Source organism: Sciurus carolinensis, chromosome 13, assembly GCF_902686445.1.
Source record: "Sciurus carolinensis chromosome 13, mSciCar1.2, whole genome shotgun sequence".
Lineage (NCBI taxonomy): Eukaryota > Metazoa > Chordata > Mammalia > Rodentia > Sciuridae > Sciurus > Sciurus carolinensis.
In genome coordinates, this window is record NC_062225.1 from 79139059 (window position 1) to 79154883 (window position 15825).

The following is a 15825-nucleotide window of genomic DNA, read 5'->3' on the forward strand; positions in this document are numbered from 1 at the left end:
ATTTGAAAAATAACTTGATACTCTATCTTCATATTTTATTATAGTGAATGTAATGAATTTAATACAATAGGAACTTGTTATGCAGTACTGTGATGTGTAATAACTATTTAATCTCAAAAAATTAGATCCCCATAAAGTTACAGTGGAGCTGAAAAATTCCTATTACATAGTGACCTCGGTGACCATATGACATCTTAAATGTTTTTGGTAGTTTTATACCATACCTGTGCTATGGTGTAAAAGTATAGCACAAAGTTATACAGTACCTAATTGATAATAAATGACCATGTTACTGATATATGTGTTTACTTTTATCATTATATGAGTGTACTGCATTTACTTATAAAAGAAAGAAAAAAGTTTTGCTGTAAAACACCCTCAGATTTTTTACAAGAGGGCATTCTTACCATAGGAGATAACAGATCTGCCAAGTGTTACTGCCCCTTAGACACAACAGTGGGATAAGAGGTGGAAGACACTGGTATTGTGACTGATCTTGGGTCCTTTAGTTGTTAGGGGAAGAAAATAGACTTTTTAGAAAGCTGACAAACCAAAGATGGGACGTTTTCACAAACAAAGGCCCTCTTTAGGGGGCACGAAGGGGTTTTAATACAAAGGGGGCGGGGCACTAGACAGGAAAACCAAGTACTGAACAGGGTATAAATCATCCAGGGCCTATGTTTTCTCCTCTGGAATATCCTTGTGATAATGATCAGTTTCTGTCTCCTAGGTCAGTTCCTGTAATTTTTTAGATACACATGATTGCCCTGAAAAGTTAGATGATTTTACTTAAGGAATAAGATTAGCAAATTCTTGGTCCATACTTTGATGTTAAAATCTGAAGACCCTCATTTGAGCTTGGTGGCTCATGCCTGTAATCCTAGTGACTTAGGCTGCAGTAGAAAGGATCCCAATTTTGAGGCCAGCCTTAACAACTTACACACTGTCTCAAAATAAAAAAATGGATTGGGATGTGTAACTCAGTAGTAGAGTGCCCCTTGGTTCAGTCCCCATTATCACAAAAACAAAACTGATATCCTAGGTTCTGTAAATCTACAGAAAAAAATTACAGATAAGTAAATTTTATGATTGGCTTCTTTTTAGTTTTCCCAGAAATAGCTAGTTTTGCAGTTAGTCATTAAGATATAAAAGGGAGAAGGTAGCGAAAGGCAACAGATTTTTAACCTTTTAGGCTGCTTCAGTCAGAGGTGTCATTTGCAGTCAACTACAGCCAAGTTAGTGGGAGGCTAATAATATATTGCTCAGCTGTATGACCTCCAAAACTAGTGGTTTTTAAAGTCAGCTAAAAACAAGCAAAGCTGAAGGGTTTATTTAGATTTTTCTTCATTTACAATATTGGTCATCCTGATCCTGTGTAGGCCTAGGGTAATGTGTGTGTTTATGTCTTAGTTTTTAATCCAGTGTTGAAAACGTTAAAAAAAAAATGGAAGAAAGCTTATAGAATAAGGACATAAATTATTTCTGTACAACTGTACAGTGTTTTTGTTTTAAACTAAACGTTAAAGAGGAAACTTTAAAATTAAAAGTTTATTAGGTACAGTAAGCTCTTATTGAAGAAAGGAAAGAATCTTAAATTAATTTAGTGCAGCCCAAGTTAATAGTGTTTGTAATGTCTCCAGTAAGTCTCCACATTGACTCACCACTTACACAGCATCTTTGAGTCTGCAAGCTCTTTGTGGTTAAGTACCTTATATAGACGCATCTTTTTTTTGTCTTTTATACCATACTTTCACTATAAATTTCTTACACAGTCTTTCGTACACTTACATCTCTACGGGTTTGTAGCCTACGAGTAAGAGGCTGTACATTTAGGTTTGCATAAGTATATTCTGTGATCTTCTCACAATAATGAAATCACCTAACCTATTTTTCAGAACATATACTCATCATTACGTGACACATGACTATCACAGTCTTTATTCTTGGAGAATATTTTCACTGGATAGAAACTTCTGGGTTTTCATTTTTTTTCTTTTAGCACTTTAAAGTTTGATTCCACAACCTAGACCCCATTGTTTGTGGTGTGAAGTTAACTGTCACTCATATTATTATTGTTCCCTTTTATGTAATTATGTTGTTTTCCCTCTGCTTTCAAGATTTTCTATTTATCTTTGCTTTTCAGTGATTTTTTTTTTTTTTTTTTTTTTTTATATCTTGCCAGGAATTCACTGAGCTTCTTGAATTTATAAATTTGGTTCTCATCAAATTTGGGGAAATTTCTGGTCATTGTTTTTCCAGGTATTTTTTTTTTTTTCACCCTATTCTCTTTGCCTTCTAGAATTCCAGTTACTTATAACTTTTATCTTTTTGATCTTGTCCAAGTTCACTAACCCTTTCTTATCAACAGTCAACTGGTAAATTACAATGACAGTACTGGTAAAGTACTATGTAGATGTTCAGTTACCTCCTTATCTGTATGGTTTTTCTGGTGGTTAACCAAGTCAAATATAGCCCACATTATTTCTCTCTCTAGTTTGCTTTATTTGACTGACCAGTAAGGGTTTCTACTGCTCATTTACCTTCTTTAACATCTGAATGAATAAAACCAATTGTGCCTCCATACCCAGACTTAGCCTCAGACAAAAAAAAAAAAAAAGTCATTTAAGGAAACAAACAAAAGAAAACAAAACCTTACTCAGTACCAGTTCTTTAAGTGTAGGTTATCTTCCAGTTTCTCTTTTTTAGTAGTTATTTTCCATTGCTTTCTATTGTCTTGCTGTTTTTATTTTTGTTTCCAGAATTTATAGTTAGTAGAGTGTTTTGGTCTGATGTACTTTCCCATTACCAGGAAATGTAGGAAACTATATAAACTCTTTCAGAACAGTGATCCTATTTGAGTTCATTTTCTTCTCTAAGATCTTATACATTGAAAGTGCTTGATGAGGGCTGGGGATATAGCTCAGTTGGTACAACGGGTTCAATCCCTAGCACGGCCAAAAAAAAAAGAAAAGGTGCTTGGTAAAAGTTTACCAAATTATGGATGAATGAAATGTTTATGTTGTTAGAAGAAATGTTAAAGAATTCAACTTTTCCAACAAGTTCATGAGAAAAGAATGGCTTATTTGCTATCTACATATCTACTTTGTTGTATCAGTTCTGATCTTTTGCCCATTTTTTAATTTTGTTTGTTCCCTCTTTGTATATTCTAGACTTGAGTCCTTTATTAGATATGTGATTTGCAGATATTTTTCTCCTAGGCTGTTGTTTTTTTGTTTTCTTAACAGTGTCTTTTGTATAGATAGTGTTTTTAATTTTAATCATGTCCAATTGGCAGTTTCTCATTTATGAACTCTGCTTTTGATGTTGGCCTCAAAACTCATTGCAAAACACAAGGGTACACAGCTTTTTCTCCTGTGTGTTTTAGAAGTATCATAATTTTAGACTTTATATTTAGGTATATGATCCATTTTGAGTTGATTTTTATATTGAGGTATAAGGTATGTGTTGGTTTTTAAAAAAATTTTTTGTATGTGGACATCTTATTGTCCCAGCACTGTATGATGAATAGAACAAAGCTCTTTTCTTTTTTTTTTTTTTTTTTTTTTTTTTTTTGGCGCAGTGCTGGGGAATTGAACCCAGGGCCTTGTGCTTGTGAGGCAAGCACTGTCCCAACTGAGCTATATCCCCAGCCCAAAAAATCTCTTTTTAATAGCTGACTTTTGAATAGTTAGGTGCCAGTCACAGTTTTAAGTGTTTTGTTATCTACTTCATTGTTTATAGCAAATCTGTGTGGTGGCTGCTCCTGTTTTCTTCATATGAGGAAATTGAGAAAAAACAATTTAGATTACTTGTTCAGAGTTGTAGAACTTCCAGGTACCAGAAATACAGTTTGAATCCAATTCTACCTCTTATAAGCCATAGTAAGGAATTTGAACTTATCTTTAGTGAAAGATTAAAATGGGAGTCACTTGATCAGAGTATAGTTCAGAAAGATGACTGCTTACATTTTGGAGATTAGATTGTAGGATGAAAAGATGGGAAGAGGATTGCATTGTTTTTGGTAAAGGGTGTATGGTCTCAACAACCATGCTGCTAGAAAATTATGAACAGATTTAAGTGAGGTAGAAGTTTGACTTAGCAAAACTTGAGAACTTGGTAAATGATTGGACATTTAAGTGTAAGAAAGAAAAGAATTAAAAGTGAGAAGAATAAAATTGAAATTTCTTTTGATACATGTGGGGAACAAAAGGAGATAGATAATTGGAAATTTTGATGAGAAGAAAAATTTGGTAAATACCAGTGGGTGGGGGCTAAGCATATAGATAGCTCTCAAAGAATTAGCAGATGAGATTTCTCAAGATAAAGGGTAGAGAAGAATACCTTAAGCAGAATACTGAGGAACACTTAACATTTAAGGGGTGAAGAGACAAGTAGGAGTCTGATAAGCAATTAGAGACCTAGGAAAGTAAAAAGAGTTGCTAAAAGACACAAAGTAGGAACAGAGAAAAAAGTACTAATGGGAGGGAGGGGTGTTTTCATATATCAAACACTATGGAGTTTTTAGAGGGAGAGAACTGATGGGGAAAAATAAGAGGGTTTTCCCAGTGGAATTTGAAAGCTATAATTTATGGTGCTTTAATCTTGATTGGTCTCCCCGTCCCCAGCATTGTTGTAGAAAGCAGAGTCACTATCTCAACACACTGTCATATGAAAGGTAGAAAACAGTTTAGACTTTCAGGAATGGAAATATAGAAAGAGGCTTTAGTTTGAAGAAAAGGAGAAAGAATTACTTTTAGAGAAACCTTATTGAGAATACTGTAACTACTTGCACAGTAATTTATGTTGCTTTTAAATAGAACTGGATCAACATTTTATTGATTGAGTGTATTTAGCTACTTAAATATTGAGAAATATTTTATCATTTATACAGATAATAAAATGCAGAGAAAAATATTTGAAAAATCTTAAAAGAAGTAATATAAAATAATAATATAATAGAAAATATAAAAATATAGCTATTTTAATGCTTGAGTTTGCTTTTTCTGATCTTCATATTTATCTTACTAGGGATTGAACTCAGGGATACTTAACCACTGAGCCACACACATCCCCAGCCCTTTTTTGAGACAAGATCTCCCTCAGTTTCTCTGCCTGGCTTTGAATTTAGGTTCCTCCCACCTTAGCCTCCCAAGTTGCTAGAATTATAGGTGTGCGCCACCGCACCCAGATTCCATCTCTTCTGCTCAAGAATAAAGTTTTCTGTTAGCATGCAGAATAGTTCAAGAACCCTTGACCTCATAGTTTGAAAGTAGATTGCTCTCATGTACTCTATTTTGGGAAAACCTGTTATAGAGAGAAATCTGTTCTTGCCCATCACATGCTAATATTAGTAATAGCAGCAATATAATGTAAAAATAGTTTATACTTTAAATTTTTCTTTCTACTAATTTTGTTTTGTTATTCAACAGGTTTGATCTGTGGATGAAATGAATCATGATTTTCAAGCTCTTGCACTAGAATCTCGGGGAATGGGAGAGGTAAATATTTACCAATACCAAGAACTTGTACCTCACTTTAATTATTTGAGCTGTTGAGACTTTTTTTTTTTTTAATAAACTGTAATCTTGAAAATAGTGATTATATCTTCTAAACTATACGGGTTTTATTTTATTACTTTAAATCTCTGGTTGTATAGAGTTGTGTAGTTGTGATTTTTCAGCTGCCTTTTTAACCTATAGCAAGTAATTTTTAGTGATTTTATGTGATTTATTTAGTGTGATTGTTCTAGGTGGTTTGATTAACTTGGTTAGATGTTTTATATTTTGGTAATGAATCATACATCATTAGCTTTGCTCAGAAGAAAAACTTCTTTATCCTTGTTCTGCCGTTTTATGTATGTATGCTGTGTTTGCTGTAGCCACACTTGGTTGTTCATTATTCTCCCTCCCCAAAATCTCTCTTGTTCACCAAAGCTGTTTGCTTAATAAACTTCTAATTCTTGACAAGACTCTACTGAAAAGACTTATCTATTGTCCCATTGCTATCCACAGTAGAATGAATTGTTTTCTCATCTGACTTTCCCTAGATCTTTTTATATATACTTTTATTATATTACTGGTTACAGTTTGTTTTATATTTGTCTCTCCTGTAAATTGCTAGCTTTGAATGCCTAGCATAGTAGGTACTCCACATTTTAAAATTAATTTTATCATTCCTGTTAATCTGTGGTATTCTTTGAGGCATCCAATTTAACCTCCCCATTACATATTTTAAGCCAGCTAAAATACTTAGTTTTTCATACACTTAATGAAATTTTAGAAAATTTTGTTTATGGAAACTCTTGTGGTCATCTTTATTTTGTCATGTTCTATACTACTAACATAGTGTGGACTTTGGTAATAGAAAATAACAGTAAACAGACCTACTATGTGTAATTAACTGCTTGCACCTGGAGATTATTTTACTTTGGTAGATTAGAGACCGTCATGAGACTCACTCCATCCAATGCTGTGCTCTTCAGATGCAGAAAAAGAGTCCAGTCACTCCTTTGGGCCACAAGAGGGCACCCTGCAGCTAGCTAACCCTCCCTTTCTTCAGAACAGCGTTTTCCAAAGAGTTTGTCATTTTCAGAGGACTGATTTAAGGGTGAGTTAAGGTGCTTAAGCTTAAGTATTGCCAAAATAAATTTGTTAGTCCAGTGCACAAGGTAAAATTCTGGGCCCTAAGATAAATTTGAGAGAGGAAATAATTTTTTTGTTTAAAAATACTGTACCTTTACTGCAGCACAGTGACTTGCTTTGACACTATTTTCATTATGGGAGATGAAAAGGAGGCAGAAAGGGCTTTTATTCTTTCTTTGCCACTTGTTTTCTGTAGTCTTTAGAAAGTAGAATAATGTATCTTAAAAGCAGATTTGGCAGTGCTTTGGCCTTCTAGTCTGTGACAAACTTGAACTTATTTCTTTTAAGAGCAAGAAAGGTCACACTCCTACCTTAATTCTAATTATACTTCTTATACTTTACTTACCGTATGTATAGTGTGTATATGTTTACAAATAGATCCTTTTCCCCCTTTCTAACTAATATTTGATAAATCTAAAGAACTTTGTAATTCCAAAACATGTCATCATTAGAAACAGCAGTTGAAAGAGTATTTGGGGGTGCAAGAAGATTTTAGAAAAAGAGGAGCTAGTTCAAATATACGTTATATAAACTTAAATCCAGGTTTTATTAATGGATGTGTCAGATATGCAGAACAAAAAAAGTATAGTTACTTAGGTGTAGATTGCTTACTATCTGTTGGATAGCAACAGGTCAGTGTATCTGTGACCTTTAGCCAGTAAGAATGTATTCTTAAATAAGCTGTTTTTATGAATTAAGGTTTTTTTTTGTTTTTTTTTTTTGTTTTTTTCTTAATAGTTTACCAATTGTTATTGTTACCTCTAAGAGATAACTAAGAAACCTACTCAGAATCTGTCTCTGGGTTTTCTCCCACAAGCCTTTCTATCTTTCCTCATCTCACAGGCAGCAGGGAACCTTCTGGGATTTCCTTCTTTGCCTGTCTCTCTCTCACCAGTCTTCTCCTTTCCTGACAGGTGAGGTTTTTTTGGTTTTGTTTTATCCCAGAATTCAGTCATTGGAATAAATAAAAGCAGCCTTGAGTTTCTGGCTCTTGTGTTTTCTAAAATTGCTTGTTTGGGGTGTTGACTTTTTTTTTTTTTTTTTTTTTTTTAACAGTAATGCAAAATCCTTTTTTAATGGATGTTCTTTTTAAGATAAAGTTTTGCTTATTATGTTTTAAGTGTTGTAAGTTTCTAATGTACAAAGCACTGCATTTTCATTTAAGACTCATTTCAAAATGTACTGGTTTTTGTATATCACAGTAGCTTTAGGAGCAGTCATCAGAAGGGCAATCTCTTGGTTGTTCATCCAGAAATAGAAACAGATTGTATTCCTTTATTCATATGCTTACCCTTTTTTTTTTTTAACCTAATATCAATTTTTTGTCTAAAGTCATGTGGCTTAAAAAATGTCCATAGAAGATACTAAGCATTGTTAATATATGTAGTGTTTTAATCAAATACACTGCAGAGGCACATTCCTGTTGTCATTTCCAGGCTATTAGGATGTATGTAGACGGGTTCTTATTTATTTCTTAAATAATGGGAAAAAGTACCCTGCCTGAAATTTCTTTAGGGAACCCAGAAATTAAATCACAGAATTAGTATGTTTAATTTTGAGAATATTTTCATACCTTAGTATGATAAATAATGTTCTTTCCTTTCTTTTCTGATACAATAATATTTAAAGAAAATTTTGGCAACAAGATCCTAGGTGGTATGGTAAAGTGGAAAATATTAGATAGGATAGTAACGAAACTTCTCTTTTCTCTCAGATCTCACTCTAGTGCTGTGACCTTGAGGAAGATTGACCTATTTCCAAGCAGAGATAGGAGTAGTGTGTACTATGAGTCACATAACATCTCTCAAATACTTTAAATTTGCCCTGAGCAGTGAGGGATAACTTTTAGGGATAGTGTTTAAAAACTTGATCATGGTTTGTCTATATAAATCCTGTCTCAATAAATTTGTACTGAAAGTTTATCCATGATAATGGGAAGAATATCACAGTATCTTAAAACTGCTTTCATTTTTAACTAGTGCTGGCTTAATACTGGAAATTTTCAGAAATAACAACAAATTAGATTATAATTGAAAGGAACTATCTATGGTAGTTAAATGTAAAGAGAAGGGCCTTAGAATTAAATAAATATAGGGATTCCAATCCCATGCTGCCATTTATTAGTTATATGTGTAACCTTGAACAATTTAATTTCTGACTCTTTTTTCATTATGCAGAATTGTAACTGTATTTGGCTACTGTCTTTTCCTAAAGAGTAGGTAGGGTTTTATCTTTCCCCTAGAATATTCAAACTGACTCAAGGAAAAAAAGAAGGCAAATAGCTCTTACACAAAATCTTTGTAATGAATGATGTAATTCCTTGACATAATCAGCCAGTTTAATGTTGCAGACCAGTGTGTTGACTCATGTTGTATAATATTAAAGGATTTATATTTTAAGGGTTGTAGAAGCTTCTAATATTTATGTACCTGCTGTGTGTTAGTTGTGTTTAAGTGGTTTACTTATGTTATTCCATTCTAGTCTCATAACTCTTAGGACTGCAGCTTATTATCTTTCCTTTAGAGATAAGGAAACTAGTTCAGAAAGAATAATTAACTGGCCCAAGGCCACATAATAATACCTGAGCAAAAGTTTGAACTCATGCCTGTCTTGACTGTTTATAATGCTACTTTCCTTTGGAAATGTCTATGTTTAATGTTAGCTGGTTAGCATTAAGGGATATTAGGATTAGAGAAGATGGGGAAGTGATATGAATTGAAAAATTTTAAATATTAATATATTTTATCGATACACCAAAAAAATGAAATCCAGAGAAGCACCATTCTTAGGTTTTAGGAAACTGCTTTGAGTCTTTTGTTCTCTGTTTTAGCATCTGGTTTTTGTCTTTTATGAACTTGTATTATAAGTAGAGAGACATAACTTATGTCATGATTTGCCCAGGATAATCCAGTTACATTTCTGTTATGGCATAATTATTATTATTTAGGGTGGGTACTGGGGATTGAACTCGGGGGCACTTGACCACTGAGCCACATCCCCAGTACTGTTTCATATTTTATGTAGAGACAGTGAGTTGCTTAGAATCTCACTCTAGCTGAGTCTGGCTTTGAACTCGAAATCCTATCTCAGCCTCCCAAGTTGCTGGGATTACAGGTATGTGCCATCGCGCTCAGCTAAAGCATAATTATTAATAGCATCCTTTTGCTTGAAAGTGTCCCAGTTATCTTTATTTGGTTGTTTTTTGATTTTATGTAAGTTTATATTAGAAAAATCTGAAGTATAAGTAATTCAGTAAATGCTAGAGCAGGAATTTGATTTAATTTTATTTTTGAGACAATATGCTGAGGTACTTTTTTTTAATAGAGAAGGCAAGCCATAAATACTTTCGAAGGAAAGAACATTGTATGTACACTCAGTCCTATCTGACATGGGGAGGTCAAGTTGACAAGAAATACTGAGTGTACTATGAATTAGGGAACGAATACAAAGTGATTGTGAATAATATATTTTATAGATATTGAAGGTTCCTTAGCCTTGTTTTCTGTGACGCGCATTCTTATTTTTTACTATAGTTTAAAAAAAATCTCCAGGGACAAATATCTTTTTTAATTTGTTTACATCAGTTTATTTTTTTAACCTTTAAAAACTTTTTTTTAACTGATCTTTTTTTCTGAATTGTTGCCTACTTTTATTTAGTCCATTTTAACCTGTGCTTAGTCACAAGGTAGTGGTTTCTCTAAAAGTATCTGAATCACTGTCTAAATTGCCACAGAAAGCAGTTTCAAGAATGTTTAGATCTTTGATAGAATTATTAATTTTAACTACTAATTTTTTTCCTGTGCATGATAACTTGTGTTAACAAGAGAGTCATATTATAGCGCTTTGCAAAAATATTCACACTTGGTGTTTAACATAGTTGTTTTTTTTTTTTTTTTTTTTTTTTCCATGCTTCTGTTTGTTATACCTATTTTGGATTCCTTATTTGTTATTCCTGTTTTGATACTGAAATGTTTTTCTTCATGAAGTATGGGCAAAGCAATTCTTTATATCAGGGATGGTTTTCATCCTCCTGAAATGACTTGCTTATGCAATATTTTTAAAAGATTAACTTGGGTTTTACTATGAATAAATGTATAGTTATTTAAATATATCGAAAATGCTATGATATTAGTATTGTCAGGTTTATATTTTGAATATTTACATGTCATTTATGATGAGATTTTTTAAAATTGAAGGAATGGAGGCCGTTTTAGTTTAGTTACTGTGATCTTTGTTAAGAGCATAGAAATTTGTTTTCTTTAAAAATTTGCTTATTTAGCAAAAGATCTATAAATTGGGAACAAGGCCAAAGTGATATTGTCCCCCTATCTTCAAAGCTGCTTCTCCTGGTTTACTGCAAACATCACCCAGCTTCTTTAATTTTGGTCAGTGACACTATCATATATCTTTTTAACTAGTTACTAAGATTTTTATCCCTTTTATCCATCTTCTCCCACCATCTGTATTCAGGTCCCATTGACTCTCCAAAATGCTTCTCAAATCCATTTTATTTTCTCAGTTCTTTCTGCTAGTTAGTAGTAGTCTCTTTGAGTTCTCACTACTTTGACTCTCTCATAATTTTCCTTAAACTGGTGTCTTTGTCTCTAGTCTTTCCCCTTTATATCTCTCATTCCTTACAACTTGAGTTGTTTTTCAAAACATGTCACTCAGGCTGGGATTGTGGCTCAGTGGTAGAGCAGTTGCCTAGCATGTGTGACACCCTGGGTTCATTCCTCAGTGAGATGGATAGATTTGATTTGGTTTGATTAGATTAGATTAGATAGATAGATGTTCATCGACAACTAAAAAAAGAATTTTTTTTTAAATGTCACTCTTGTCAACCTGTTTTGATTTCTCCTGTTACTTAACTATAGCTTAACTATAGTTAACTATAGCTAACTTAGCTAACTATAGTTAGCTAAGCTTAACTATAGCTTAGCTTGTCTCCTAGGAAAGAGTCCTCATAATTTACCTGGTTAGCTTTACCAGTATTAAATCTTGGCCTTCCACATCTGTTTCTCCTATCTTATATTCTGTTCTCCACATCTTGCATTTTCTCAAGTATTTGCCTTTGTTCATGCTTGACTGTATTTTATTCAGCAATTTATATATTTTTTCTTGCCTTGCCTTCCCGCTTTCAACCTCTAGCACACTCCCAACACACTATATTCTCTCTCAGATCTCAATTCAGGTATTAGTAAGTTATATTTTATTGTAGCCTATCTGTTTATGAGCTCTGAAGATGAAATGAGCATGCCCTTAAAGAAGCAAAAAGGTAATTTAGTATGATATGTATTGTACTAGAAGTATACACAGGTTTGATTACTGGCACTAAAGGGAATGGTCACCTAATTATAGGCCGAGAGTGTCCTATGAATGCTTATTTAAAATACCAAATGTATGTCTCAGAAAGATAGTATATTCAACCAGACATGCCAAGTCTGTCTCCTCTGAGCATCAGGGGTAGTAGTAGCAAGAATGGGTATTAAAAGAATAGGATATTAAAGAATACGTAGGAATTATACATTTTGAATAATCAGTGAATGGTTTTTTCAACACAATTTTTACATGCTGTGTATGTCACCATGTAGAATATAGCCCAGGGCCTTAAAGTGATTATTTCAAAAGTATCTGTAGGTTTTTTCTGTATGTGTTTTCTATAATCCATAGCTTTTTGATTTGAAATTGGTGGGTTCATAGTATTCAGGAACTTGTAAGAATTGTGAGATTCACTTCCATTGAATAACTGAAATAAGAAAGAAAAAATATTTTCTATCCTGGAAGTTATAGGATAGGAGGTTGTCCAAAGGTAGTTCTTGAAAGCTAAATAAAAATATTAATCATTCTTTTAATGATCTCTTTTTGAGTAAGAAATTTAATTTTTGAAGAAATTTACATATAAAGAAGATAACACAAACATTTGAAAAACAAAAGTCAAAAGTGGACTTTGTTTTATTGTTTAGGTTCAGAATTATTAGAGCCAGTACATGAATATAAATGGGGAGTTACTTTACTGTTAATGAGAAAATTTTAAAAACAGATCATTCTCATTTCATTAGCATTAAAAACTAATTTGTACATGTCAGGATATGTTTACTAGTCCCTTTGTATTTTTTGTAATTAGAATAAAATTTAAATACAAATTTTTTCTTCCAAATAGCTTTTGCCTACCAAAAAGTTTTGGGAACCTGATGATTCAACAAAAGATGGACAAAAAGGCATATTTCTTGGGGATGATGAATGGAGAGAGACTGCATGGGGAACTTCTCGTAAGTTATTGTTGTATGCATAAGAATTATAAATAGACTCAATGTTTGGTGTTTTCCCTGTCCCCACCCTGGGCCCTGGCCCTAGGGTGTCATCTGCCTTTCTCTTATCAGCCCTCCACCTCAGTGTTTTTTGTTTGTTTGTTTGTTTGACTCTGCCTATCCCTAGATGATAATCAGAGAAAAATCTGATGATGTTATTGAGGATTTCATGTCATAATTTGCATTTTCTTGTGGTAGTTAACCCTTCTCTGAGGCACACTTACTTGATTAGCACAATGAATTGATTAGATGTGTTTGTCACATTAAGGTTTTCTTGAAGTTTTTTGTTTTCTTAATTAACTCTGATCATAAAATTCTGAATTACCACTAGAGAACACAGTTGTTGAACCCCAGGAAGTTTTACTTTTAAACTGTTTTGTATGACAGTGACTCATTTATCTAGTTGTAGCTCAGTTAAGCTTTATTAGACATTGGCCACATCCAGAAAAGAAGTAAATTGTTTTGGTGACATAAATCTCCTAGAAAAGAGCAGATGTGAAAGTTTTTGATTTCCTTAAGAAGTGAGGAGACAGTTGGGTCTGAGAATCTCATAAGGGGAAAAGGAACTGGTCTGTAGGAGTGGCGGTATTTATTGGTAGATTGAAAAGCATAGTTATATTCTTAAAATCACTTTACAATTATATTTTGGCAAAGTTCCTGATTAGTAAAATTTGAGAGTTGTGCAGATAGAACTGATAACATATATTTTACAAATAAGTTTTCTCTTTTTATTGCTAAGTTTAATGTAACTGGCTTAACCTATGCAAAATGACCAAAGTAATAAAAAACCAAATTCCCAGATAATTACTAAGTTAATGTTCATTTATAAGTGTAAATCAACAGGTGTTTCTTTAGTCTCCAAATCATTAAAAATGTATTAATAGCATTTTAAACTGCTTTATAGTTTTTAATTTGCTGTTGTTAAAACTATTGCCTTAAAGCTAAAACTCAAAAGTTAGGAAGATCTAAAAAATTTTAATTTCATTTTCAATCAAATAGATCGAAAACTTTTGGCAATAGCCAATTTAGGTTGATAATTCCTTAAAATGTTGAAAATTTGTTTTCAGTTTAGTTGCTAACAAACAGATAATGTGGCAGGTTTGGAGAACAGAAAGGTATTAGACCCATAAAGTATTGACCTACAAAGCATCCTGAGCAGAACATGAAAATAAAAGATTATTTTCAGGATGGATGATAGAAGAATTACCAAATTTATCATTTTAGTCAGTTCCTGTATCACTTTTCCCAACTTAACTTTTAGTTGTATAGATTAAAATTTTGATGACAAATATTAGTCTTCTATCAAAAATCATTAGAACATTAGAAATGAATGGAATTTTATTTACCTAACATTTATTGGATTCCAAGCACATGCAAATATGAATAATATATTCCTTGGTTCTAAAGGATTTGTCATTCTAAGACGTTCCATGACTGCAGAGACCTAATCATATATCGTAGTCATTCTCAGCTATTTTAGTCAGCTATCTCACTACGAGACTAAAGGACCCAACCAGAACTACTGTAGAGAAGGGAAGTTTTATTTGGAGGCTCATGATTTTAGGGGTCTCAGTCCATAAATAGCAGGTCCTTTCTTCAGGGCTCAAGGTCAGGTAGAACATCATGGTGGAAGAGTAGCAGAAGGAAACAGCCTACTTGGTGATCAGGAAGCAGAGAGAAAGTCTCCACTTACCAGATACAAATATATAACCCATAGTCACACCCCCCAGTGAACCACTTCCTCCGGCCACACCCCACCTGCCTTCAGTTATCACTCAGTTTATCCCATCAGAGATTAATTCACTGATTAAAGTTATAGCCCAATCATTTCTCCTCTGAACCTTCTTGAATTGTCTCACACATGAGCTTTGGGTGTGGGGGGACAACTGACATCTAAACCATAACATCAGCTAAATCAATATGCTTGTGATTGTCAGGTTCAGTATGTTCTTCTGGTACTTTCAGGCCTTTGCAAAGTGGGTTTTTGTAACTGAAGTGCTCTCACTCTCTCCCTATTTGCACGCTTTAACTCTTTACCCTTTATATTCAGCTTAAATATCACTTCCTTTGGAATTCACTCAAAGACTGGACAGAATCAAAGCTCCATCTTTTCTCTCCCCATAGTATCCTGGATTATTTTTGTTGAAGCACTTTATTCTATTATGATTGCTTTCTATTAAATCTGTGCTCTTTGAGGACAGAGATTATCTTTGTTGTTAAATTCCCCATATATAGCACAATGCTTAGCATACAAGGGGCAGTAAATCAATATTTAAACCGTGAATGAATGTTTGAAAGGATATAGTTGCTGATCTATCATTGATATAGATACTGAAATAGAAATGTTTTAATATGATTTAACATATTTGTATCAAGTGAATAATTTTGTTTTAAAATTTTTGTTTAAAAATTACTAGGAATTGCACCAGGAGTGCTTTGTCACTGAGCTTCATCTCCAACCCTTTTACTTTCATTTTGAGACAAGTCTCGCTAAGTTGCTGAGACTGGCCTCAAATTTGTGATTCTCCCACCTCCACCTCCCATCACTGAGTTTACAGGTGTGTGCCCCTGAGCCCAGATAGAAAAGATTTAAAAAAAAAAAAAAAAAAAAAATTAAGGTGATATTTAACCTTTTCATAAAGAATAGAAAATTCTGTGGTGTTACTGGTTTTTCCAGACTCATTCATGTGTATAGTGTGACAGTAGTGTGTTCCAAATTTGTCTAGTGTATAGCGATGAGCTTGAGAAGTGCTACCAATTTGGAAGGAGTTTTTATTCTGTTTTATCCTTAAAAAAAATCCTCTGATTTCTTAGGACTAACCAAAAGAATATTAACTTTTTAGTGTAATGCTTATAAGCACCTTAGCCTTCAAATT

At 33.2% G+C, this 15825-nt stretch overlaps 1 protein-coding gene across 6 annotated transcripts in view; it reads left to right on the top strand.

The window, feature by feature from the left end:
- The window catches only part of Pum2 (pumilio RNA binding family member 2), an 84624-nt gene that overhangs the window by 15050 nt on the left and 53749 nt on the right, over positions 1-15825 (top strand). For 4 of the 6 annotated variants that reach the window (XM_047522235.1, XM_047522236.1, XM_047522240.1 and 1 more), the window contains exons 2-3: positions 5430-5498; positions 12802-12910. In XM_047522235.1, the coding sequence (XP_047378191.1) occupies positions 5448-5498; positions 12802-12910 (160 nt within the window). In that variant the 5' untranslated portion in view covers positions 5430-5447. Of the gene's footprint in view, positions 1-5429; positions 5499-6481; positions 6607-7484; positions 7556-12801; positions 12911-15825 lie in introns of all 6 variants that reach the window. The other 2 variants (XM_047522237.1, XM_047522239.1) reach the window with 2 other exon arrangements.